We start from the raw sequence: 27,945 nt of genomic DNA, 5'->3' as shown, positions 1-27,945 counted from the left end.
TATTTCTTACTTTGTTGGGCCCGGTGACAAGGAGCCCACCAACAGTGTGGGGTCCAACAGCCTTGTGGGGCCCAAAATAGTGGGCCCCACACCGATTTTCATTTAAACAGCCTCATAAGCCTCTCCTGGTGTGTCTCATGCCTTTTTTTCACTTTCCCCACAAGGTGACAAAGTATGGTTCTGTGTGTATGTGTGTTTGCGCTCTCTATCGCCCCCATATCTCAAAGTGCGGTAGTGCCGCAGATACACACTACCGGAAGTGTGTGTTATTTTAGCTCACGGAAAGGGAGGAGCTGTTTAGTTTCTGTGATTGACAGTGTTAATTCCTTATTTTACATCTATAATTTAACGTGTTTCAACTCTGTACCAAGGGAAAAAATACTTAATGTGAGCAACAGGTAGGTTTATATTATTTTACTGCATTTGAGTTTCGTGTCAATTACTACCCATATCAACAGAACGATGCTTAATGAAAAACCTTTTTAATCACACGGCTAATTGCTAATAGTTCACGGAAAGGGAGGGGTCGTTTATATTCGGTTACGCGCGTTATCAACCGGAAGTTCAATGCGGTTTAACGTCGAACAGACGAACTTCACTCTTCTTGAGAGCAGCAGGTAAGTTAGGTTTATATTATTTGACTGTACATTTGATGTAGTTTTGTGTCAATTCCTACTCATATCAGTAGAATGGTGCTTAATGAAGTAAAGTGACCATTGTACTGAGATCGCTCGTTGTTAATAGCACATGGAAAGACGGACTTTTCTGGATTTCTGCATTTTCAAGTGGATGTAAACGGAAGAATCTCTTCAGGTGAATAACAGGTAGGTTTATGTTATTTGACTTTGTACATGATGTAGTTTCGTTCAAATGCTTTCTCCGTTTCGTAACGTATGAAATTGATGGTTAATAATAATGATGTGCTAGTTTATTCAGATCGCTAGCGTTAGCTTGCTAATCTTATCTCTAGACTAATAATGGTGTTGACAGCAGAAGAAAGAAGCATGTTTTATTGCAGTTGATAATTTGACTACGTATTTTTTGGTAACACTTTACAGTAAGTTTCATTAGTTAGTTACTTTTGTTAACATGAACTAAGAAGAACAATACTACTACAGCATTTATTAATCTTAATGTAAATTTCAATATCTACTAATGCATTATTAAAATCAAAAGTTGTGCTTGTTAACATTAAATAATGTTCTGTGAATTAACTTGACCTAACAATGAACGACTGTATTTTAATATAATTAACATTAGTTAAGATTAATTAATGCTTTAATATATGTATTGTTGATTATGTTAGTTGATACATTAATGCCAGTGACAGCTCCACTTGAATATTAATGACTTGAATTTGCTTGTTTTTTGTCTCTCATGCTAAATTCATACTTTTTCTTTGTGGATGTGTCTGTATTTTATTTTATAAAAAGCTATAATGTCCAAAAGAAGAAAGAGGATACGGCCTGCTGACGAAGCAAGGACCTATATTTTGTCTTCATGTGACAAACCAGAGTTTGTGGAAAGATATATAGATAGAAACAAAGGTATGTTGATGTGAATTTATCAGTACCTCTCATTTGCATACACTTACATAATAATGTATACCATTGTAGTTGGAAATGGTAAATTAGTAGAGTTTTCTTTCTTTCTTTCTTTCTTTCCTATTTGTTTACATTCGGTTAATACTCTGAATCCCTAGTTTCACCTCCAAAAGTGTCAAGGCAACAACTTTTTCCCCAAATTAAGTGTCTTTCTAATTATGTCTTTATAGGTAGAGGAGTATTTGCTAACCAGCCTGTTGAACCGGGAGCTTTTGTCTTGGAATACAAGGGGGAACTCGTTGCTGCAGAGGAATTCCAGGCGAGACACTACACAGAGTTACAGAGTACATTTCTATTTGATTTTGAGTGGCAGCAACGTCACTGGTGGTAAGTATGTACAGATGCATGTTTTGAGACATCTGGGAAACATGTATGCCATGCAACACACTTCTGAATAGTTAATGAGCAAAAGCATAATCAGCAGTTAATTCCGATAATACAGCCCCTGTGTACTCAATTCTATGGGTGATTTTAATGTTTTTCTGTCTGTTCTGTGGTCCTCGGCAGTTTTAAGTTAATATACTCCGCAATGGTATTTGGAGCAATATGCTGTACATTATCAACATTCAAAACTTGAGTTTCACTACAGGGCGACTTTAACATTTTAGGCTGATGATAAGCACTTTTGTTGATTAGGACTTTCTGCTTTGTATGTCTTACAGTTACAGTTGATGTGTAATTTAAATGTCTCTTTCGTGTAATCTGACCATTTGTGCACATGATATTTAAATATTTAAAGGGTTTTTCTTTAAATGAACTTACAAAGTTTTTTTTATACCTTTTAGTATTGATGCATCCAAAGAAGATGGCTCTCTGGGAAGACTATGCAATGACAATCACAAATCTCCCAACTGCTCTATGAAAAAAATCATAGTAAATAACAGGCCCCATTTGTGTCTATTTGCCATGAAAAGAATTGAAATCGGAAGTGAAATTGAATATAACTATGGTGATGCACAATGGCCATGGCGTAACAAGGTGAGTTAGACTAACACAACTACTTTTTTGGGTGTGTGTGTGTGTGTATATATATATATATATATATATATATACACACACACACAGAAATTTACTTTTTTTTTGTCTGATTTGCAGGGTCCAAAGAAGCAGTCTTCTGCTCTACAGACCGACTCGTCCCCAACAGATCACCCATCCGATGATGACCCCAAAATGGATGATGAAATCACACAGGTAAAAGAGTAATGTAGACAATCATCTCAAACTATTGAGCTCTTAGATTTCATAGTTTCTATTAAAGAAACAGGTTCACACTATGTTTATCATCATTGGGTGATATGTTAGAGTTCTGATTGAGGAAACAGTTAGTGTGCAGCAGGACAGTAAAACTAGAAAGGTTTCTGTCAGGTTAAGCGTCACACACGCATTTCTAGTCTTGACCTTATGGGGTCCTTATACACACACACACATTTCTAGTCTTGGCCTTATGGGGTCCTTATACACACACACATTTCTAGTCTTGGCCTTATGGGGCCCTCACGTATGGATCTCATTCAAAGTGATTTTAATTAATTGGAACAGCACCTGTCATTATTTAAACTGAACTTATTGCAGGTAGAATTCAACACTTTACAAGCTGCTACATGTTCAGGTTGAGTATTTTAGATGTAATCCATTGCACGATATTAAATGTTGCTGTGACACTAGCTGTTAGCTCTAGGAAGGATCTGTAAATGGGTTTAGATTTCAACTATATGCTAGTTGAGAGACTATGAGATAACATGTGTCTCTTGTAAATGCCTGAATACATTACACTTGTCAGTTCTTCACAGGTTCTTGTTCTGTTTTTGTCTGATTTGCAGGGTCCAAAGAAGCAGTCTTCTGCTCTACAGACCGACTCGTCCCCAACAGATCACCCATCCGATGATGACCCCAAAATGGATGATGAAATCACACAGGTAAAAGAGTAATGTAGACAATCATCTCAAACTATTGAGCTCTTAGATTTCATAGTTTCTATTAAAGAAACAGGTTCACACTATGTTTTTCATCATTGGGTGATATGTTAGAGTTCTGATTGAGGAAACAGTTAGTGCGCAGCAGGACAGTAAAACTAGAAAGGTTTCTGTCAGGTTAAGCGTCACACACACATTTCTAGTCTTGGCCTTATGAGGCCCTCAACCCAAAGTAATGATTTTACAGTTAAGTTCACACACACACATTTCTAGTCTTGACCTTATGGGGTCCTTATACACACACACACATTTCTAGTCTTGGCCTTATGGGGTCCTTATACACACAAATTTCTAGTCTTGGCCTTATGGGGCCCTCACGTATGGATCTCATTCAAAGTGATTTTAATTAATTGGAACAGCACCTGTCATTATTTAAACTGAACTTATTGCAGGTAGAATTCAACACTTTACAAGCTGCTACATGTTCAGGTTGAGTATTTTAGATGTAATCCATTGCACGATATTAAATGATGCTGTGACACTAGCTGTTAGCTCTAGGAAGGATCTGTAAATGGGTTTAGATTTCAACTATATGCTAGTTGAGAGACTGTTTTTACATGAGATAACATGTGTCTCTTGTAAATGCCTGAATACACTACACTTGTCAGTTCTTCACAGGTTCTTGTTCTGTTTTTGTCTGATTTGCAGGGTCCAAAGAAGCAGTCTTCTGCTCTACAGACCGACTCGTCCCCAACAGATCACCCATCCGATGATGACCCCAAAATGGATGATGAAATCACACAGGTAAAAGAGTAATGTAGACAATCATCTCAAACTATTGAGCTCTTAGATTTCATAGTTTCTATTAAAGAAACAGGTTCACACTATGTTTATCATCATTGGGTGATATGTTAGAGTTCTGATTGAGGAAACAGTTAGTGTGCAGCAGGACAGTAAAACTAGAAAGGTTTCTGTCAGGTTAAGCGTCACACACGCATTTCTAGTCTTGGCCTTATGGGGTCCTTATACACACACACACACATTTCTAGTCTTGGCCTTATGGGGTCCTTATACACACACACATTTCTAGTCTTGGCCTTATGGGGCCCTCACGTATGGATCTCATTCAAAGTGATTTTAATTAATTGGAACAGCACCTGTCATTATTTAAACTGAACTTATTGCAGGTAGAATTCAACACTTTACAAGCTGCTACATGTTCAGGTTGAGTATTTTAGATGTAATCCATTGCACGATATTAAATGATGCTGTGACACTAGCTGTTAGCTCTAGGAAGGATCTGTAAATGGGTTTAGATTTCAACTATATGCTAGTTGAGAGACTATGAGATAACATGTGTCTCTTGTAAATGCCTGAATACATTACACTTGTCAGTTCTTCACAGGTTCTTGTTCTGTTTTTGTCTGATTTGCAGGGTCCAAAGAAGCAGTCTTCTGCTCTACAGACCGACTCGTCCCCAACAGATCACCCATCCAATGATGACCCCAAAATGGATGATGAAATCACACAGGTAAAAGAGTAATGTAGACAATCATCTCAAACTATTGAGCTCTTAGATTTCATAGTTTCTATTAAAGAAACAGGTTCACACTATGTTTTTCATCATTGGGTGATATGTTAGAGTTCTGATTGAGGAAACAGTTAGTGCGCAGCAGGACAGTAAAACTAGAAAGGTTTCTGTCAGGTTAAGCGTCACACACACATTTCTAGTCTTGGCCTTATGAGGCCCTCAACCCAAAGTAATGATTTTACAGTTAAGTTCACACACACACATTTCTAGTCTTGACCTTATGGGGTCCTTATACACACACACACATTTCTAGTCTTGGCCTTATGGGGTCCTTATACACACAAATTTCTAGTCTTGGCCTTATGGGGCCCTCACGTATGGATCTCATTCAAAGTGATTTTAATTAATTGGAACAGCACCTGTCATTATTTAAACTGAACTTATTGCAGGTAGAATTCAACACTTTACAAGCTGCTACATGTTCAGGTTGAGTATTTTAGATGTAATCCATTGCACGATATTAAATCTTGCTGTGACACTAGCTGTTAGCTCTAGGAAGGATCTGTAAATGGGTTTAGATTTCAACTATATGCTAGTTGAGAGACTGTTTTTACATGAGATAACATGTGTCTCTTGTAAATGCCTGAATACACTACACTTGTCAGTTCTTCACAGGTTCTTGTTCTGTTTTTGTCTGATTTGCAGGGTCCAAAGAAGCAGTCTTCTGCTCTACAGACCGACTCGTCCCCAACAGATCACCCATCCGATGATGACCCCAAAATGGATGATGAAATCACACAGGTAAAAGAGTAATGTAGACAATCATCTCAAACTATTGAGCTCTTAGATTTCATAGTTTCTATTAAAGAAACAGGTTCACACTATGTTTATCATCATTGGGTGATATGTTAGAGTTCTGATTGAGGAAACAGTTAGTGTGCAGCAGGACAGTAAAACTAGAAAGGTTTCTGTCAGGTTAAGCGTCACACACACATTTCTAGTCTTGACCTTATGGGGTCCTTATACACACAAATTTCTAGTCTTGGCCTTATGGGGCCCTCACGTATGGATCTCATTCAAAGTGATTTTAATTAATTGGAACAGCTCCTGTCATTATTTAAACTGAACTTATTGCAGGTAGAATTCAACACTTTACAAGCTGCTACATGTTCAGGTTGAGTATTTTAGATGTAATCCATTGCACGATATTAAATCTTGCTGTGACACTAGCTGTTAGCTCTAGGAAGGATCTGTAAATGGGTTTAGATTTCAACTATATGCTAGTTGAGAGACTGTTTTTACATGAGATAACATGTGTCTCTTGTAAATGCCTGAATACACTACACTTGTCAGTTCTTCACAGGTTCTTGTTCTGTTTTTGTCTGATTTGCAGGGTCCAAAGAAGCAGTCTTCTGCTCTACAGACCGACTCGTCCCCAACAGATCACCCATCCGATGATGACCCCAAAATGGATGATGAAATCACACAGGTAAAAGAGTAATGTAGACAATCATCTCAAACTATTGAGCTCTTAGATTTCATAGTTTCTATTAAAGAAACAGGTTCACACTATGTTTATCATCATTGGGTGATATGTTAGAGTTCTGATTGAGGAAACAGTTAGTGTGCAGCAGGACAGTAAAACTAGAAAGGTTTCTGTCAGGTTAAGCGTCACACACGCATTTCTAGTCTTGGCCTTATGGGGTCCTTATACACACACACACACATTTCTAGTCTTGGCCTTATGGGGTCCTTATACACACACACATTTCTAGTCTTGGCCTTATGGGGCCCTCACGTATGGATCTCATTCAAAGTGATTTTAATTAATTGGAACAGCACCTGTCATTATTTAAACTGAACTTATTGCAGGTAGAATTCAACACTTTACAAGCTGCTACATGTTCAGGTTGAGTATTTTAGATGTAATCCATTGCACGATATTAAATGATGCTGTGACACTAGCTGTTAGCTCTAGGAAGGATCTGTAAATGGGTTTAGATTTCAACTATATGCTAGTTGAGAGACTATGAGATAACATGTGTCTCTTGTAAATGCCTGAATACATTACACTTGTCAGTTCTTCACAGGTTCTTGTTCTGTTTTTGTCTGATTTGCAGGGTCCAAAGAAGCAGTCTTCTGCTCTACAGACCGACTCGTCCCCAACAGATCACCCATCCGATGATGACCCCAAAATGGATGATGAAATCACACAGGTAAAAGAGTAATGTAGACAATCATCTCAAACTATTGAGCTCTTAGATTTCATAGTTTCTATTAAAGAAACAGGTTCACACTATGTTTATCATCATTGGGTGATATGTTAGAGTTCTGATTGAGGAAACAGTTAGTGTGCAGCAGGACAGTAAAACTAGAAAGGTTTCTGTCAGGTTAAGCGTCACACACACATTTCTAGTCTTGACCTTATGGGGTCCTTATACACACAAATTTCTAGTCTTGGCCTTATGGGGCCCTCACGTATGGATCTCATTCAAAGTGATTTTAATTAATTGGAACAGCTCCTGTCATTATTTAAACTGAACTTATTGCAGGTAGAATTCAACACTTTACAAGCTGCTACATGTTCAGGTTGAGTATTTTAGATGTAATCCATTGCACGATATTAAATCTTGCTGTGACACTAGCTGTTAGCTCTAGGAAGGATCTGTAAATGGGTTTAGATTTCAACTATATGCTAGTTGAGAGACTGTTTTTACATGAGATAACATGTGTCTCTTGTAAATGCCTGAATACACTACACTTGTCAGTTCTTCACAGGTTCTTGTTCTGTTTTTGTCTGATTTGCAGGGTCCAAAGAAGCAGTCTTCTGCTCTACAGACCGACTCGTCCCCAACAGATCACCCATCCGATGATGACCCCAAAATGGATGATGAAATCACACAGGTAAAAGAGTAATGTAGACAATCATCTCAAACTATTGAGCTCTTAGATTTCATAGTTTCTATTAAAGAAACAGGTTCACACTATGTTTATCATCATTGGGTGATATGTTAGAGTTCTGATTGAGGAAACAGTTAGTGTGCAGCAGGACAGTAAAACTAAAAAGGTTTCTGTCAGGTTAAGCGTCACACACACATTTCTAGTCTTGGCCTTATGAGGCCCTCAACCCAAAGTAATGATTTTACAGTTAAGTTCACACACACACATTTCTAGTCTTGACCTTATGGGGTCCTTATACACACACACACATTTCTAGTCTTGGCCTTATGGGGTCCTTATACACACAAATTTCTAGTCTTGGCCTTATGGGGCCCTCACGTATGGATCTCATTCAAAGTGATTTTAATTAATTGGAACAGCACCTGTCATTATTTAAACTGAACTTATTGCAGGTAGAATTCAACACTTTACAAGCTGCTACATGTTCAGGTTGAGTATTTTAGATGTAATCCATTGCACGATATTAAATGATGCTGTGACACTAGCTGTTAGCTCTAGGAAGGATCTGTAAATGGGTTTAGATTTCAACTATATGCTAGTTGAGAGACTGTTTTTACATGAGATAACATGTGTCTCTTGTAAATGCCTGAATACATTACACTTGTCAGTTCTTCACAGGTTCTTGTTCTGTTTTTGTCTGATTTGCAGGGTCCAAAGAAGCAGTCTTCTGCTCTACAGACCGACTCGTCCCCAACAGATCACCCATCCGATGATGACCCCAAAATGGATGATGAAATCACACAGGTAAAAGAGTAATGTAGACAATCATCTCAAACTATTGAGCTCTTAGATTTCATAGTTTCTATTAAAGAAACAGGTTCACACTATGTTTATCATCATTGGGTGATATGTTAGAGTTCTGATTGAGGAAACAGTTAGTGCGCAGCAGGACAGTAAAACTAGAAAGGTTTCTGTCAGGTTAAGCGTCACACACACATTTCTAGTCTTGGCCTTATGGGGCCCTCAACCCAAAGTAATGATTTTACAGTTAAGTTCACACACACACATTTCTAGTCTTGGCCTTATGGGGTCCTTATACACACACATTTCTAGTCTTGGCCTTATGGGGTCCTTATACACACACACACATTTCTAGTCTTGGCCTTATGGGGTCCTTATACACACACACACATTTCTAGTCTTGGCCTTATGGGGCCCTCACGTATGGATCTCATTCAAAGTGATTTTAATTAATTGGAACAGCACCTGTCATTATTTAAACTGAACTTATTGCAGGTAGAATTCAACACTTTACAAGCTGCTACATGTTCAGGTTGAGTATTTTAGATGTAATCCATTGCACGATATTAAATGTTGCTGTGACACTAGCTGTTAGCTCTAGGAAAGAACATTTAGCTATTTAATTGTAATTGTTGGCATTTTTGTGGCTTATCTGATTTAACATTGAACTTCTTTAGTACTTGGATGGTGTACTGTAGCTTCCACTTTCTATTCCAGTTGTTCTCAGTGGGAAATTAAAACACTTATACATTGCCTTTTCCCTGATCTGCATTTGTGTGACTTTTTCTCTAGCTTCTGTGGAATGCTGTTTGGCTCTGTTTTCTTTCAGATTCATAAACACCCCAATGTTGAAGTCTCATTTATTCATCATGTTTAAAGTATTTTCCGTTATATTGATATTTATACCGTTTTTAGGCAGAACTGAATCAAAAACTAAACAGCTGAACAGTGACAACTGACTGACAATTGTTCAACACTAAACAATGACAGTATTTAAGAAGAATTAAAATGATTTGATTTGACAAACTAAACAAATTTAATAATTATCTTCTCAATAGACAGAACTGAGAAGGAACTGACTTCAACAGGAAATATATAATTCCATGATTCAAGCTGATCAATGAAAAGCTGCTTCAAAACTATTTTTATTGTATAAAGCGCTATAGAAATGAAGCTAAACTGACTCAACTTTAGATGGCCGTTCACTCTGTCAAACTAGATAAATGTTGTTGTTATTAGGTTCTTGCCCAAGTGTTTGTGCTAAATTAGTACACTGCTTATACATATATGGTTCCAGTTAACTCTTAATACATATGTTTAATTATATTCAGGTGTTTACTGGAGGGTTTGGCCTAGTAAATTATTCAGAAAGTGATGAGACTGATGAGGATAAAGACAACCCTACCTCTCCACCCTCTGGTGTTGTTCAACAGAAGACAAGGAATGGAAACATTCAGGTATTCCTCCGATGCAGTACTTAAAATTCTTGTGTAAAGTTTATGTAAATGGCTCAAACATCATTTGCCTGTGGCTGATTTTAATAGTGTGAGCAAAAATGTATAACCATATATTAAAATCACTCTTTTTGGCAGATGGATGCGGTTCCTGATTATTCTGAGCCTCTGTTTGACTCGAGTGAAAGTATAGTAGATGAAACTGATGAGGATTCCAGTTCGCAATCAGACAGCGAAGTTGTTTCAAAGCTGAGGATGACAAAAAGCATTTTGGTATGCCTCTTAAGCTCTGGTACCAACTATTTGACAGTTAATTTCTACCAAAATATTTTTGTTGTAAATGATTTTGATAGAATGTGAACAATCCTAGCATGACCTAACTCCCTTTTGGCAGATGGACAAGGTACCAGATTTTTCTGTTCCAAGTGATGACAGCACAGATGAGATTGCCACTCCCAAGATGGAAATGGCTCTAGAAAGACCAAAGAGAAGCTTTCTCCGTCCTGTAAGTGATTTTTTTTTTTCATGCTTTGTCACTTAATGGTTGGTGTTCTCAATGTTTTTAGTCCCTTGGTCTAATTTTTAATTACTAGTTTATTTCTTATTTAATTTACTTGTAATAAATTTTTACCTAGCTTCCTTAAAGAATGAATGTCATGCAGTTGACAGTTTTAGTCAGTTTATCGTACTAATGTATTAAAAGAACTCTCAAATAACTTTCATATATGCATAAATTTCATTGCTCGTAAATACAACTAAGAAAATAAACTTAGATGTTAAGAGACATGATGAATGGAAATTGATGGCAACCAACAGTTTTAACGCTTGTGTGTTTGTCCGTTATAAACTTTCATTACATAAAGAAAAAAGTTATTTGAAAAAAATATTTAAATCAATTATATTCCCTGCTGACTTTGTATGTTCACCCACTGGCAAATAAATGGTTGGTCTATAAATGTATTGGTTGATTTTAACAGTGAGAGACAGAATAACATAAGAAAAATGAATTTCAAAAAGTGGAGTCCTAATTTTTATGAGTTTTTTTTCTGAATTTTGTTTTGTCTCTCACTGTTCAAATTAGCCTACCGTTAACATTATACCACTGATCATTTCTTTGTTAGTGGGCAAACATGCAGAGGATTAAATATTGTTTTTCCTCACTGTATCAAGCTCATCAGATCACTCATGTTAAAATAACACATCATTGTTAAAATATTTCTAATATGGACTTTTATTATCTTGCCTAAATGACTTAAATGCTGTCCATTTCCATTCTGTCTCTTCACATCCAAAACTATTCATTTGTGCTCTGATGAACCGTAGTCATTTGTGTTGTAGGTGAGTCTTTTTTTTCCTTCATTTTGGAGAGACTAATCCTGTTAACTTTATTTATTTTTTAAAGATTCAAAGGCATCTTGTAGAATCAGATGACTCGTGTGGCGATAGCGAGGATGAGTATATCCCAGATCCCAGGGAAGAAAGCACAGGGGATAGCAGTGACTGCAGCTTGGAGTTATCACTGAAAAATAAACAAAAGTCAGCTATTACACAGAGCAGAAGCAAGTCAAGTCAGAGCCAATTTCAGTCTTCAAGTCAGAGCAGAAGTGAGTCATCCAGTCAGAGCAGGTGTGAGTCTTCAGGTCAGAGAAGATTTGAAACAAGTCAAGACTCAGTGCAAGATTGCAGATTTTCCAATAGCAGAGATGAAAGAAGCAGAGAGAAAACAACAGCGCGAACATATAGTAACAAAGAGATGAGCATTTCAGTTCCGCTTGAAGAAGAGCCATCCGTCTATGTTAATCCAGTTTTGAAAAAGGAGGATGGTTCTAGAAGATATAACAAGAAACATCATTGCTTGTATTGTGGCCAAGTAGTTCAAAAAATGTCAAGGCACTTGTCGCGTAGACACAGTGATGTGGTCGAGGTTGCGAAGGCATTGAGTTTGCCAAAGAACTCAAAAGAAAGGAGGCTGCAATTAGATTATATACGAAACAAGGGGAACTTTGAACATAATGTTGAAGTTTTGGAGAGCCGGCAAGGCAAACTCATCCCGTGGAAGCAACCCAAAAAAAAAACTGAAGGACAAGAATTTATGCACTGTGTTTACTGCTTTGGGCTCTTCAGAAAAAGAGTCATGTGGCGACATTTTCAAGTCTGCAATTTCAAGCCTCAGGGCAAGTCTTCCAAGCGAGGTAAAACAAGAGTTCAAGCGCTGTGTGCGTTTGCTGAACCTGCTCCAACTGGACTTAGCGACACATACTGGAAGTTCTTAAATGAAATGAATCAGGATGAGGTCGCCGTTGCAATTAAGGAAGACCGCTGCATTCTTGAATATGGATTCAGACTGTTCAACAAGAATGAAAATGTAATTAGCCAACACCAATATATTCGACAAAAACTGAGAGAGCTTGCCAGGCTGGTACTGGAAGCTAAAAAGATGACACACGTGAAGTCCATCAAAGAACTCATAAAACCTGAAAAATACAGTCATGTTGTTAGGGCTGCAAGATGCCTCGCTGGATTCAGTGACAAAACTGGAAAATATCAACGTCCATCGCTTGCTCGCAAAGTTGGGCATGGCTTACATGCATTGGCCATGTTTATCAAATCTGAAGGATTAAAGACGAAAGATCAACAGACAGCCAAAGACGCTGAAGAATTTGCACTGCTATATCAAGAGAGTTGGAAATTTGACATTGCGAGCCAAGCATTAACTCAGCTTAATCAGACCAAGTGGAATTCTCCTCAAATTCTACCGTTCACACAAGATGTCCAAAAACTTCATTCCCATTTGTCTGAGAAACAGCAGACACAACTTGATGCCCTGCGAGAAAATCCTTCTCCCTTAAACTGGAAGGACCTTGCTAAAGTGACCTTGGCACAAGTTATTCTCTTCAACCGCCGTAGAGCAGGAGAGGTATCCCGAATGCCCTTGTCTGTGTACCTGTCAAAGGACACATCAGAAACTCACCAAGATGTTAACCTGGCCCTTACAGCGCTCGAGCAGAAGCTTTGCAAACATTTTGTCCGGATTGCCATAGTAGGAAAGCGAGGAAGGAAAGTCCCTGTTCTCCTTACTCCAGTCATGAGGGAATCCCTTGATGCTTTGACTGAGAAGCGAGAAGAATGTGGAGTGCTGAAAGAAAACTGCTACTTGTTTGCATTGCCGCACTCTGTCCATTATTTGAGGGGTTCTGATTGCATTAGGCAGTTTGTGAACGAATGTGATGACATCAAACATCCAAAAGCGCTAACTTCGACAAAACTAAGGAAACACATTGCTACTCTGTCGACCGTTCTCAACCTGAAAACAACAGAACTCGACCAGTTGGCAGATTTCCTTGGCCACAACATTGAGGTCCACAGAAAGCACTACCGTCTTCCAGAAGGAACCCTCCAGCTTGCTAAAATTAGCAAAGTTCTTTTAGCTTTGGAAAAGGGACGGCTAGGAGAGTTCAAAGGGAAGAATCTGGATGAAATTCAGCTTGATGTGACTGGTATTAAGCCTTTTTTATTTAAAATTTCCTTAAAGGATAGGATTGTCCATCTGTAAATCATTCTCTTTTAGAGAAGTGTATAGAATTTGAATTGAGTAGCAAAATCAAGTTTAGTATAATCGAATTGAATAAGAGTACAAGCATTTGTAATTATATTTATATGTATTTGTCTATTGTTCTGGAAGTGTGCTTCTCCTTTAACATACTGATGGGGAGAGCAGGTTTTATAGTTATAATTGACTATAACTGGACCATTTAAGACCGTCTGTTTTGCTATTTATGTATTATTTTTGACTACTTTTGCAAAGTTGACCACAGTTTCAGCTTTCTGACTCATTCATATTCTATTACTTTTTTTAGAGACTGTTGACCTGGACATGGATGGGTGCTCTCAAGAAGAAGGTATGTTTGTATGATTTATTTTTTTATTATGAATCATCTTATTTAAATATATTTTAAATATTTGTTTAATGGCTTCTTTCACTGTTAGCAATACTAATGTCTCTATAAAAAATTCTCCTTAAAGGGATAGTTCACCCAGAAATGAAAATTTGATGTTTATCTGCTTCCCCTCAGGGTATCCAAGATGTAGGTGACTTTGTTTCCTCAGCAGAACACAAACAAAGATTTTTAACTCAAACCGGTGCAGTCTGTTAGTGATTTAATGGCAGTGGATGGCACCAAACCTTTGAAAGTAACAAAAAACATGCACAGACAAATCCACATTACACCCTGCGGCTCGTGTTGATACATTGATGTCCTAAGACACGAAACAATCGGTTTTTGTGAGAAACTTAACAGTATTTATATAATTTTTTTTTACCTTTGATGCACAGCCACGTCCATCTGTCATGAGCACGAGTTCATCATCCGGCTCGTTACTCGTATAGCGCTCTGGTGTAGAATACGCAAACGCCGGAAGCCATCTGTCGCGTGTATTTATCACTCATTGTTTACACAGTGCACAGAGATTTTGGGTATCGCGGCTATTCAAAATGGTAATTACTTTCTATATGCTGATTGTTCAAACCGATTTAAAGGTAAAAGATTACGTTTGCTTGCATGAACTGATCCGGAATTGTTTTTTATCGCTGATTTCCCCTTTTTGCGTATTCTACACCAGAGCGCGTTCACATGTAACAAGCCGGATGACAATCTCGTGGTCACGACAGATGGACGTGGCTGTGCATCAAAGGTAAAAAAGGATATAAATATTGTTCAGTTTCTCACAAAAGCCGATCGTTTCGTGTCTTAGGACATCAATGTATCGTCACGAGCCGCAGGGTGTAATTTGGAATTGTCTGTGCATGTTTTTTTCTTACTTTCAAAGGTCTGGTGCCCATCCACTGCCATTATGAGGCTGACCGACTGCACCGGTTTTCGTCAAAAATCGTCATTTGTGTTCTGCTGAAGAAACAAAGTCACCTACATCTTGGATGCCCTGAGGGGAAGCAGATAAACATCAAATTTTCATTTTTGGGTGAACTATTGCTTTAATGTTTTACCGTTGACTATAGGCATTCAACATTACAGTATAATTGAGCGCTATCAATTTTAATATTTATTAGACTTTAAAAAAATAACTTTCAAATAAACTAGGGGTGGGCATAGATTAATTTTTTTAATCTAGATTAATCTAGATTAAATCTTGGAATTAATCTAGATTAAAATGGCTAATTTGAATTCTGCTGAAGGCATTCAGAATATGTGTGTTTCCCAAATAATGACTTAAAGTCTTTGAGAATGGATCATAAAACTCATAAAGCTGTTCTATGATAATTTGTTGATGAAAATAAATTGTTCAATTAGATGTAGGGCTGCACGATTAATCGAAAAAAAATCACGATCTCGATTCACACATAAATGCGATCTCATTTCTAAATGAAGGCGATTCTTTTCCGTGTATTTCCCTGTATACAGAACAGATCATGCTGCATTCAAGTGTTCACCAATCAGTAATAAATATCGAGCGGTTCTCTCTTTACCCTCATTTCATTGGCTAGGTTACGCTGTCACTCACATGACGTGTCACAAGGTGTCAGACCTAAACGTCAGTTTACTCGGTGGATTTGTAAGTTAGCGGTAAGAGGGAGAAAAATGAGCCAAAGTGTGGAAAATTCTGGTGGCGACGGCGAAAGTGAGAATGTGACAAAATTAGTACAGAAAAAAGGAGCACATTCCACTGTGTGGAACTTCTTCGGGTTTAAACCCGAAGACGATGCGCAAACAGTGATCATTTGTAAGCAGTGTTTTGGCATCGTCGCAGCACCGCAAGGTAATACCACTAATCTGTACAACCACCTCAAACGTCACCACAAAATACAGTACGAGTTAGCCATGAAAGACAAGGGAGCCACAACTCAAAGCACCAGTCGCCAGACAACACAAACTTCCATAACTCAGACGTTGTACGGAGCATCGCCATACCCGTCAAGTTCACAGCGGCACAAAGAGATAACAAACGCCATCGCTTATCATTTAGCTAAAGACATGGCTCCAATCAACACTGTTCAAAATGAGGGATTTAAGGCTATGATGAAGACTTTAGACAAGCGCTACTGTTTGCCCTCTCGCAATTATTTTTCATCCGTTGCACTGCCAGATCTATACACCCGGTGTCGTACGACAGTCGAGGAAGAACTGCAGAATATTCATTACTTTGCGGCAACAACAGACCTATGGTCAAGTCGAACCATGGAGCCTTATTTAAGCTTGACAGTGCATTTCATAACAAGGGACTTCAAATTGAAAAGCCGCTGCCTACAGACGGTGTTCTTCCCTGCTGATCACACTGGCGAGGAATTGGCTCAAGGACTAAAGGAGAGTCTCAACTCCTGGAGTTTGGAGGAGCAAAAAATGGTGTGCATCACCACAGACAGTGGAGCAAACATTGTGAAAGCAACCTCCCTAAACAACTGGACAAGGCTTCAATGTTTTGGCCATAGACTACATCTGGCTATAGGTGAGCTGTGTATTAACAATCAATAACTTATCAATAACTAATCTATAACTTTATATTTTCATTTAAATCAGAAAAATGTGTAAATTAAACATAAGTTGAAAAAATATAAATGGTCCCATTTTTACTCTGAGGCTTAAATTAACATTGAATATTGAATTTTATTTTAAAATTAGATTAAAATAAATAAAGCATAAACACACACAATTATGTATATCCTGCTTTATGTTTGTCCCATTATATTGAATTTGAATAGCTATTTTAACAATGCAAGAAAATGTATGTAATGTTAAATTAATTTACTGCAGCGTTAATAACAAAGCATATTTTTATTTCAAGAGAATGCAATGAAAGACTCACGGATTGAACGAGCTGTGGGTCTTTGCAAAAAGATTGTGGCCTACTTCAGCCATAGTTGGAAGCGGAAGAGGGAGCTTGCTATTGCCCAAAAGGAGCTCAACCTGCCTGAACACCAGCTTAAAACGGAGTGCCCGACAAGATGGGGATCCCGACAAGCTATGGTCCAGAGGGTCCTTGAACAGCAAACTGCTATTGGTCATGTTCTCTCCTCTGACCGGAAAGCTAGACACCTGACACCAACCTGGCAAGACATCGAAGTCCTTGAAGTAATCAACAAGACACTCACCCCACTGGCAGATTTTACTGATGCTCTGTCAGGGGAGCAGTACGTTACTAGCTCCTCAGTCAAGCCGGTCCTCCACCTTTTTGAAACAATGATGGCAGTGCAGGAAGATGATACAGATCTTGCACGATCAATTAAGTCAAAAATCCTGCATTACCTTCAAGAGAAGTATAGTGATCCACACACTCAGGAGCTGCTCAATTTAGCCACAGCATTGGATCCACGATTTAAACTGGACTATGTCAGTGAGGACAACAAAGTCAGTGTCAAGGACAGACTGAAGAATGAGATGACTAGCATTGGTATGGTAAGTATATCTTTACACGATTCACAATATTGTCTAACAGAGTAAGAAATGTACGGCTAAATTGTTTACAGCTGCAAATAACTGAAATCGTATTTATCTGACCCACTGCTGATATGTTATTTTTGTTAGCAAGTGTAGAATACTGTATTGAGATTTTTAAGTTATCTTTTCTCTTTTTCAGCAAAGTCCCCCCACAACTGTCCCCAGCACCCAGCCTTCGCTGCTCCCCGTAGAAAAGAAGAGAAAAACCTTAGGCAGTTTTTTTAAAGCAGCGAAGGGCAATGAGGCAGCAGCATCCTCATCTGATTCACAAGAGAATGATGTTGACATGGAGCTCGGCTCATATCTGCTCACGAGAAACATTGACAGCGAAGATGACCCCTTAGTCTGGTGGAATGAAAACAAGGGACAATATCCAAAACTGTCTCTGCTGGCAAGGAAATACCTATGTATCACTGCTACAAGTTCCCCATCAGAAAGGGTTTTTAGCACAGGGGGGAACATTGTAACATGCCTGCGTTCCTCCCTAAAACCTGAAAATGTTGATCGTTTAGTGTTCTTGGCCAAGAACCTTTAAGGAGCACAAAGATTTTTTGTTATTGTTAAGTACAGTTAAGTTATTGTTAAAGTTCCATTTAGTTATTTTTACAAATTTATTTTTATATTTTTTAGTTAATGAGACCGTTAATGAGACTGTTTTATGTTACACCAGCACTTTATTAAACTAAATGTCCTGTGTTTTATTTTTGTTCTTGAGTGCAATAAATTTTGGTTAAAAAAAGGAGAATCGTCTAAGAGAATCGTGATCTCAATTCCCATAAAGGAAAATCGTGATTCACATTTTAGCAAAAATCGTGCAGCCCTAATTAGATGTACTTGTTTTTACTAACTAACAATGAAATTATTTTTTCTACCTATTAGATTGTGTTTTTTTAACGTCAACACCTACCCAGCCCATTACATGTTACACCGTACTTTTATTTTGACAGGTTGCCGTGAAGTTTCTGTGTCATACAGTTTGATATGATGCTAGTTTTCTCAAATGAAACGGTAAAAGTGACACTCACAGCAGTTTGGGAGATTGAGTTTATCTGTTCATGTGAGATGAAAATGCCAAACATTACCGGGAGCGTCACGTGTGTTTCAGTATGCGAGTACTCCGTGTAGTAAAAGCTCGTCTCCGCAATGCAAACACACAGCAAACGAACCTATCGGATTCATATTAAAACGGTCTTTTTGCATTTCAGTTTTCACAGACACTAGTCCATATCGCGATTTGAATTAAGTGACTGACCAACATTTGATTTATGAATCCAAAAAACGACGAATTTACGTGGCATTTCGCTATAGTAGATTCGGTTTTTATGAATGAAGGACGACGCGATCCCGTCTGTGTTTTGGCGGAGGAGACTTAAACGTACGGACGTGAAGGTGAAAGTCATCATAGCTTGCGTAGTTTAGACCCAGCTCCCAACCCAAATTTGAGAATAGATTAACGGCGATATTTTTTTTATCGCGCGATAAGAGTTTCACGTTAACGCAGCACGTTAACGCCGATAACGGCCCACCACTAAAATAAACCCATTATAATAAGTTAAATATTTAGCTACCTGTGCCCTTCAGCAGATATGTACAAAAATTTTATAAAGTTATCAAATACTAATTCTAAATACATTTTTAAAGAAATCCTTAAAGCTACAAAAGTTAATGTCTTTTTTTTTTTTGGATTAACACATCAAAACAGCTGTTGTTATTTAAATACGGCTGCTGTACATGACCTTTTAGTTTTTTTTTTTGTTTTTTTTTTTTACTTAGTCTCTATGGAAGAGCTGAGAGTGTAATGGGGTGATTTAGATGAGGGAGATGATGCTGGGGAGCCTCAGGACAGTTTTTACAATTTCATAGATGTTTTTAATGTGATGCATATAGAACTTATGTCATGCACAGTTTTAAGGCAGCTTAATCCCCTTTTTTGGAACTTAATTCCTTAACCGATGACATATGACATTGCATGCACATAGTTTCTTTTGTAGTTTGATATGAAATGATACAGGCCGAGTCGAGCCTGGCGTGGAGGCGAAGTTAGTGTGTGTTTGAAACGCCTCTCGTTTGATGTGCTCGTAAAGACGTTCTGCATCTCATAAAATAAATAAAATAGACAGAGGCAAAAGTTGTAAATGGGGATGGCTAACCCTAGCCCTGCCCCTGTTTTTATTGCATTAAATATTTTTACTGTGGTAATCTAGAAAAAATGAACCACATGTTATTTTGCTAATTTTGACACTACTAAAATATACCATTTGCATCTCATCTTGCAGCTTTTTCAATGTCTTGTGCTCCATACCCAGCTTTTACATTCATCAGGGCTGTGACTCGACAGCTGGCTTTCCAAGTACCACCATAATGACCAACAATATTTATTATTGTCAGCCACTTTAAACATTGTAAATGCAGTTTAAGCATTAACACTGCACTGTGCTTACATCCAGGTAAACAAAAAAACTAAAATAATTGTATACAATATATTTACATGTAATCTTTAAGTACTAACATCTTGGATGCTAAGGTGGTGAAATATTACGGTTTCCCTAGTAATAGCTGTACACAAAGCAGCATTAAGGCAGTTTTACCAGGGATGGTAATTAAAATGGCAAAGACTACTGATCTATATAATGATGATATAATGTTCTTCATTATAGATCAGTGCCCACGACACGTTTCTGAGGACAGTTGGTTCTCTTCAGATATATTCATATAAAGACATCCGTGCCGCGTTTTGACTTTGAAGTGTGCATCATTGCCTTTTGAAGTTTTATCCAGCCCTATCGTGATTCTAGTCTTTCCATCCCCAAATGTAAGACCTCTTTAAATTATTATTAATTATAAATTAGTATTTTCATATTCTATTAAAATTAACAAACTTTTTATGCCCTTAAATTTGATACAACTAAATTAAGGAGTTAAGCCCTCTACTTTATGATAGCCTGTCGGGCAGTCCGGTCAAACATTTTGGTAGTTGACTAAAATAGCCCAGGGATGTCGGACTGGCGGTTTTTGTGAGCCCAGAGTTCTCATTTCAAACATAATTTGTATTTGTCATGCAACAACCTCCCGGCATGTCTTATCTCTCGCTCTGTTCCATCAGAGGCATTAAAGCATAAGCATAACAAAAAATAATTGTTTAGAATGAAAGCGAATTAATATGAAACCAATGCAACTGCACTTTCAAGCACTGTATCCAAAATCCAAGCATTTTTCAAACCTTGAAAACACTACATTTAAAATTCAAGCATTTTCAAGGAATTCAAGCACCAGTACGATCCCTGTGTGATTTTGTTAGCTGACTACAAATTGACAGTGATTAGCGTTGTGTTTTACCCAAAGTTGAACATTCTTCAACTCTCTGTGCCAGGGGAAAAAAAACAAAAAACAACACCTGAGTGCTCAGCATTAAAAAAAAAGTTACTCTATAAAACGTGGCTCTCATTTAAAAAAAATTGACAAAATGTGCTAACCTATCTTATTTTTTGTAAGCTGGTAATTTTTTTACTGTTAATACCATAATGTAACGAGGTTAAAACATTTCCTACCGTAAATTGCTTGTTCCGATGATATAACTTTACTTTAAATTATAGACACACACAAAAAATTTATGACACCTCTCTACTTCCACTATAGAAAAGTAAAACCAAAAGATCCCAATATGGCTGCTGTCATCTTGGACTGATTACGTCATTTGGCTGTTTGCACAGTAGTGATTTTTTTTTTTGGAGCCCTAGTCTAAAGTAGTCAAAAGTCCTTAGTATCAAAGTCCTGCCTAAACTCCCACAGACTAAACTGGCAAGTTCATTGTCATGATGCCACACCTGTTTTTGTAACGTATCTCATGACTAACTAAAAACTTGTAAACAAACTTTAACATCTGAACATTTAATGGGACGTACCTAAATGACTGAAACTTATGCGTGATTGATCATAATCTTGTGTTGCTTGCAGCTAATGTATATGTTTTATTTCATTAAATACTTCTTCTTGCACTCAGATGAATTCATTCCAGAAGCTGAGGACAGTGTGACATCCATTCAGGAACCTACTTCCACAGTATATTTGCAACCGCAAACAAAGTCGGCCAAAAAGAGAGGTGAGCTTAGAAAAATAAAGTGGATTGATGGTACAGCTGATCTTTAACTGCGGTCCTGATGCGGGTTCCCGATCTGTGTCCGTTCTCAAACAGTTCCGTGTATTTCCATAAAGAAAAGGTTGTTCTGGACTGTAACTGACTTTTCTTTTATATTTATTGACCAATATGCACGAAATATGTCAGTAAATCATCATAAACAGAGTTTTTTGGTCTTAAGTAGGGCTGTCAACATTAACGCGTTAATGGCGCGTTAACGCAAATTAATTTTAACGGCACTAATTTTATTAACGCGCGATTAACGCAGCGCGCATTTCTGTTTGACCCACTATAGCCCATAGTTAAATGGATGCAGTGCTGCCAACCTAGCGAAAAGTGTCTAGCAACAATACACAAACACATAATTGGACAAACCCAATTTAGTTTCTGAGGCTCTCTTCGGTTTTGCTGAACGTGCGTGAGGTCTCCCAATGAATGCGCGCGCACCTCCCTCTCTTCATATCTGCGTCTGCTCTGTTCAGCGAGCGGCAGTGGAGCAGCGCTTTCGGTTAAAACAGATGTTATGTTCATTCCAGTGCTTGAAGTGGGCCGGTACGCAAGTACTTCTGTATTTTATCATTTTGCGTACACCGGCACTTCTGCCATATTTAATGAATGCAAGCGGAGTCGGGCTACGTTAGGATTGTTGCTGTGTGGTTGATGCGTAAAGCCACATACGAGCGAAAACGGCGTATTAAATGCACGTCAAACACATGCATAATTGCATTTCATATGTACTCCAAAGTTAATTTCAGCTTGTTAATAGCACGCCAAATAGATACAGAAAGTCGTGCTAGTGCGCATTTGCATGAGACCAGGCTCTCCAATCAGTACAGGCCAAACTCCTAAAAAGTCAAAGGATCCTGAAGGCATTCAAACAGGAAGTTAAAAACAACGATAATAATGCAGGGAATAGTGACTTATGTCCAGATGCCGGTAAATGATTCTTTTCAGTGATTGAATCATGATCATAATTCAGGATTTTTTTTTCAGTTATTATTTCATATTACTTTGGTTATCTGATAACAGAAATATTACATCAAAACAATGGAAACAGTTTTGTTGAGAACGTGGCTGCATCAAATGACAGTATGTGGGCACTGAGAGGCAAACAAATGTAATAATAAATGTAGATTTTGCATGTTCAGAAGAAGTGAGCTGCCCTGTCCTGCAAATAATGTAAACAGGCTTGTGTAAGTAAATTGCTCAGTGCAAAGAAAGAGAAGTAATGGGAACCTGGTGTTTCTATGTTCTTTTTTTCATGTGTCTAATAGACATGAACAAGTTATTTGAAAAACATCTATGACATTTGAAACAAGTTAGTCTAGTCAAGTATGGTTTCACTGATAATAAACACATATTTGCTTAAAGCATCCATGCCAATGTTGATTAGAGTACTAAAAACTTAAAAAAGTGTTAATTTAAGGTACATTTAGAACAGATAAAAATGTGCGATTAATCGCGAGTTAACACAAGACAACCATGCGATTAATCGCAATAAAAAATTTTAATCGATTGACAGCCCTAGTCTTAAGTGAACGTAAACAGGTGAGAAAGAAAACGCATGTTCAGTGTTAAAGAGACAGCCATCTAATAAACGTGCCGTCTGTCGTTAATGTTAATCAAAGAACAAAAGAAAATCATTAAAATTACGAAAGATATTCAGTCAGTTAATGTTTTATTAACAAAGTTCGGGAGGAGCGCGTCAGATACTTAGCCTAATTAACACAAGTGGAACGCACTCAAGTTAATCTACATCAGATATAAATACAGTTGACTTGCCTCTACCCATTTGATGGTTTATCAGCATCCCTCCACCACCTTATCTCCTCATTCCGAGTTCTTTTTAAACCTATACGGGAGGCTACTCTAGGTTCGGGCCATTCCCGAGCTCGGAGGCCTTCCCTAGACAGCCCGCCAAACATGCTTTACGTACTTCACCTAATTATATGCAAGTGTGAACTCATGAAATGAGGGCTAATCAATATTTTATTTATGAAAGAAAACCATTGCCTGGGTTGTACCTGGCATTTGATCAGTTTTGTTTATGCTATTGCTAATTGATTTGTTTGTTTCCATTTTATTACTAGTCTTTAACATTTTAAGGTTTTACATTTATATTATTCTAGTTGTTGTTTTTCTGAAGGAAAGGAATAAATACATTAAAAAGACAGAATATACATTTGACATCTAAATGTTTGACATAACTTTTTAATGGATTTTTATCTTATTGGAATCGTCGTTAGGAATAGATCAAATTCAAACGATACATTGCAGATAATGAGCTCAGACGGTAGCAACTACCTCGCCTTGGTTCCGTACGGATTATTTTATCAGAGAATATTTGTTTTTGACATGACTGACTAAATTTCAGACTACACACTTAAAATATTCTATACGAATATTTCTCATGTCTGTGTCAAGCATGTTCTAAGAATCTATACAGAGTAGTTTTATTTTTATTTTAGGGAGATCATGAACAAGGCCACCAATTCAAACACTGCATTGTTCTTTTGTAGACCCATGAATAATGTCAAATAATGCACCTTATTAAAGGGAAGTGTCGTTGTACAATGTTAAAGGAGAACTCCGGTGTGATTTTGACCTAAAGTGTATTGAATCATGATACCGAGTGTAAACGTACCTTGCATATCTCATCTCGTCTTGTCCACTGCTGTCCGAAATCTGGGGTCAGTTAGCCGATGCTCACAACAGCTTGTCAATGATATTCAATCGGGCATCGAAGGAGCCATGTAAATAAATCACTGTTTTACGCCATTTACGAGGCACAAAGTAGCTCCAGACTTCATTGGTAGACTTCCAAGGGCCCTGACATTTAAAACGAGAAATTGAGAACTTAGAAAAAGCACCGGTAGTTTATTTACAAGTAGATTTATACAGACAGTAACCGCAAGAAGTTTAGCTGCCGCCGCCATCTTAAATGTAGTCACGATAAGTCGAGTGTCGAGCACCAAGGAAACTACAACCTGGTACGTTGATAAGCTGATAAATTCCTTGGTGATCGACACTCGACTTATCGTGACTACATTTAAGATGGCGGCGGCCGCTAAACTCCTTGCCGTTACTGTCTGTATAAATCTACTTGTAAATAAACTACCGGTGCTTTTTCTAAGTTCTCAATGTCTCGTTTTAAATGTCAGGGCCCTTGGAAGTCTACCAATGAAGTCTGGAGCTACTTTGTGCCTCGTAAATGGCGTAAAACAGTGATTTATTTACATGGCTCCTTCGATGCCCGATTGAATATCATTGACAAGCTGTTGTGAGCATCGGCTAACTGACCCCAGATTTCGGACAGCAGTGGACAAGACGAGATGAGATATGCAAGGTACGTTTACACTCGGTATCATGATTCAATACACTTTAGGTCAAAATCACACCGGAGTTCTCCTTTAACTCAATGGGTAAAAAAAAAGGTCAGTTTTTTTTTTTGTATTGTTTTTTTTATTTTTATTGCAGTTCCGCACTCCCCTTAAACGGCATTCCTGATTTGTAAAACGTACAATACAAAAGAACCTGCACCAAATATGTTCATCTGTATATACAGGTGCATCCCAAAAAATTTGAATATCATCGTAGTTGGGTTTTTTTTTTTTTCACTTTTTTTTATTGTAACTTAAAAAAAAATCTTTCATATGTTCTGGATTCATTACATGTAAAGTAAAACGATTTTTCTATTTTGATAATTAGAGCGTACAACTCATGAAAGTCAAATTCAGCGTCTCAAAATGTTGGAAAATTTACATTTGAGTTTCATTAAATGACCATACCTACAGTATAAATTCCCGGTATCTCTTGTTCTTTGAAACCACACTAATGGAGAAGACTGCTGACTTGGCATTGGTCCAGGAGACACCCATTGACACCCTCCACACAGAGGGTAAGTTACAGAAGGTCATTACTAAATGGGGTGGCTGTTTAGAGAGTGCTTTATCAAAGCATATTAAATGCAAAGTTGACTGGAAGAAAGAAATTGAGTAGGCAAAGGTGCACAAGCAGCAGGCATGACTGTTAGCTTGAGAATACTGTCAAACAAAGCCGATTCAAACACTTAGGAGAGCTTCAGTAGGAGTGGGCTGAAGCCGGAGTTAGCACATCAAGAGTCTCCACACTCAGACATCTTCAGGAAAAGCACTACCAAGCCACTTCTGAAACAGAAACAACATCAGAAGCATATTACCTGAGCTTAGAAGAAAATTAACTGGAATGTTGCTCAGTGGTCCAAAGTCCTCTTTTCAGATAAAAGTAATTTTTGCATTTCATGTTGAAATCATGATCCCAGAGTCTGGAGGAAGCCTGGAGAGGCACAGAAGTCCATTGAGAAGATTCTGAAGTCAGTAATACCATGGGGTGCCTTGACGTCTGCTGGTGTTGGTCCACTGTGTTTTACAGTATCAAGTGCAAAGTCAATGTAGCGTCTACCAAGAGATTTTGGAGCATTTTATGCTTTCATCTGCTGACAAGCTTTATGAAGATGCTGCTTTCCTTTTCCAGCAGGACTTTAGCACCTGCCCACAGTGCCAAAACCACTTCCAAGTTGTTTTGCTGACCATGATATTACCGTGCTTTATTGGCCAGCCAACATGCCTGACCGGAACCCCATTGAGAATCTGTTGGCTATTTTCAAGAGAAAGATGAGAAACAGTGGATCCAACAATATACAGGCGATCTGAAGGTTCAGTAGTGCCTCAGCAGTGCCACAGGCTGATCACTTACACGCCACACCTCACTGATGCTGTCATTTGTGTGCTGCTGAGCAAGAATTGAGTACATAAATGAACATACTCTAAAGAACTTGAACTTATGTTTTGCAAATCCTTTTTTGTTGATTGATCTTTGCAAGTATTGTAATATTTTGAGATACTGGATTTTTGACTTGAGCTGTACGTTCTAATCTTCAAAATTAAAACAAAAAAACTTAAGGAATGTTTAACTTTACATGTAATTAATCAATGAATCTAGAATATATTAAAGTTTCAGTTTTTGAAATAAGTTGCAAACAAAAACCTTTTAGGATATTCCAATTTGAGATGCACCTGTATTTTAACATGCATGTTCCCATCTGTGTCATGTTGCTGTGTTTATCAGTACATGACAAAATCATTGGTAATATTTTGATGGTCCTTTTTGAACATTATGTTGACAATTAATGTTACACTTACATGTCAACTAACTTATTAGAAATCTGTCTACTTAATATCCTCTAACTCTTTGTGATGGTCTCCCAACAAAGTTAGTAGACATGTAGAGGCAATGTTACTTAATGTTGATTTTTTTTTTAAGTCCATTTCTCATATAGCTGTCTGTTTGTCTTTCAGATTTTTGTTTTCTTTCAGTTCTGATGATTTAACTATTCTTTTTTTTTTTTTCCTGTATACTTAGGCAAACAAACTGCAGTCAAAAGAAGCTGGACATCAGATGAATGTGCTGCAGTCGAAAGGCACCTAAGGAAATTCATTGTGAGAAACCAAGTTCCAGGGAAAATGGACTGTCAGCATTGCGTTGATGCAGAAGCTGAAGTTTTAGTAAATCGAGACTGGAAGGCAGTGAAATATTTCATCAAAAACCGCATTTCTTCCATAAGAAAAAAAGTACATTAAAATGCGGGTATTTCAGCCTTCCTACAAGCGTTCACCTCGGGGAAACAAGTTCTAATTGTTTTCAACTAAAGGTTAGTTCCCCAAATCAGCATTTTTAGGGAATGTGGTGGGAAGAGCAAATGACAGACACAGTGGGTGTAGAGTCAGGCCTTGGAGAGGCTTTTATTAAACATAAGAAAATTAAAGTGTCCAAAGGAGGGGAAAGTGTCCAAAATAAACAGGGAATTTGGTGTCCCCTTCGTGCAGGGGATTCCTTGAAGCGACAGTGTTCGATAGGGAAGGGTCCAGTAAGGGATGAAGTCCAGAGGCCGCACACGCTGCCCTCTCAGGACACTAGCGTGCAGGCACAGGGAAGAGACCGGTCTCTCAAGGAGAGGCACGCCTGGCATTTAAGCAGCGGCAGTGATGAGGCTTCATTAACATCAGGTGTGCCTCATCACATCAAGCTGTTTTGGTGCCACTCCCCACCGCCCCCACCCCCAAGCGACATCCAGCCTCCGCCCACACGGTGCGCTACCTTCCTCAACTAGGCTCCAGCGG

General features: G+C 38.0%; 1 protein-coding gene across 1 annotated transcript; it reads left to right on the top strand.

Annotated features, from left to right (window-relative positions):
• Positions 1–14: 14 nt before the first annotated feature.
• On the top strand, positions 15–27,748 carry LOC141333047 (uncharacterized). Its single transcript, XM_073837992.1, has 12 exons — positions 15–1,547; positions 1,775–1,931; positions 2,390–2,582; positions 2,700–2,795; positions 8,658–8,753; positions 10,082–10,207; positions 10,343–10,477; positions 10,599–10,709; positions 11,607–13,701; positions 14,062–14,103; positions 21,653–21,751; positions 27,188–27,748. Exons 1-12 carry the CDS (start codon positions 1,439–1,441, stop codon positions 27,403–27,405), a joined length of 3,477 nt encoding a protein of 1,158 aa, XP_073694093.1. The 5' UTR covers positions 15–1,438; the 3' UTR covers positions 27,406–27,748.
• The last annotated feature ends 197 nt before the right edge of the window (positions 27,749–27,945 follow it).

The sequence above is a fragment of the Garra rufa genome, chromosome 4 (assembly GCF_049309525.1).
Source record: "Garra rufa chromosome 4, GarRuf1.0, whole genome shotgun sequence".
Classification (NCBI taxonomy): Eukaryota; Metazoa; Chordata; class Actinopteri; order Cypriniformes; family Cyprinidae; genus Garra; species Garra rufa.
Note: the sequence above shows the minus strand (reverse complement) of the source record. Positions and strands in the feature narration are given on the sequence as shown.

Coding starts and splice junctions, on each gene's coding strand:
- LOC141333047 (XM_073837992.1), top strand. CDS start 1,439: ATGTCCAAAAGAAGAAAGAGGATACGGCCTGCTGACGAAGCAAGGACC. Junction 10,208..10,342: donor CAAGGAATGGAAACATTCAG/GTATTCCTCCGA, acceptor TCTTTTTGGCAG/ATGGATGCGGTTCCTGATTA. Junction 10,710..11,606: donor AGAGAAGCTTTCTCCGTCCT/GTAAGTGATTTT, acceptor TATTTTTTAAAG/ATTCAAAGGCATCTTGTAGA.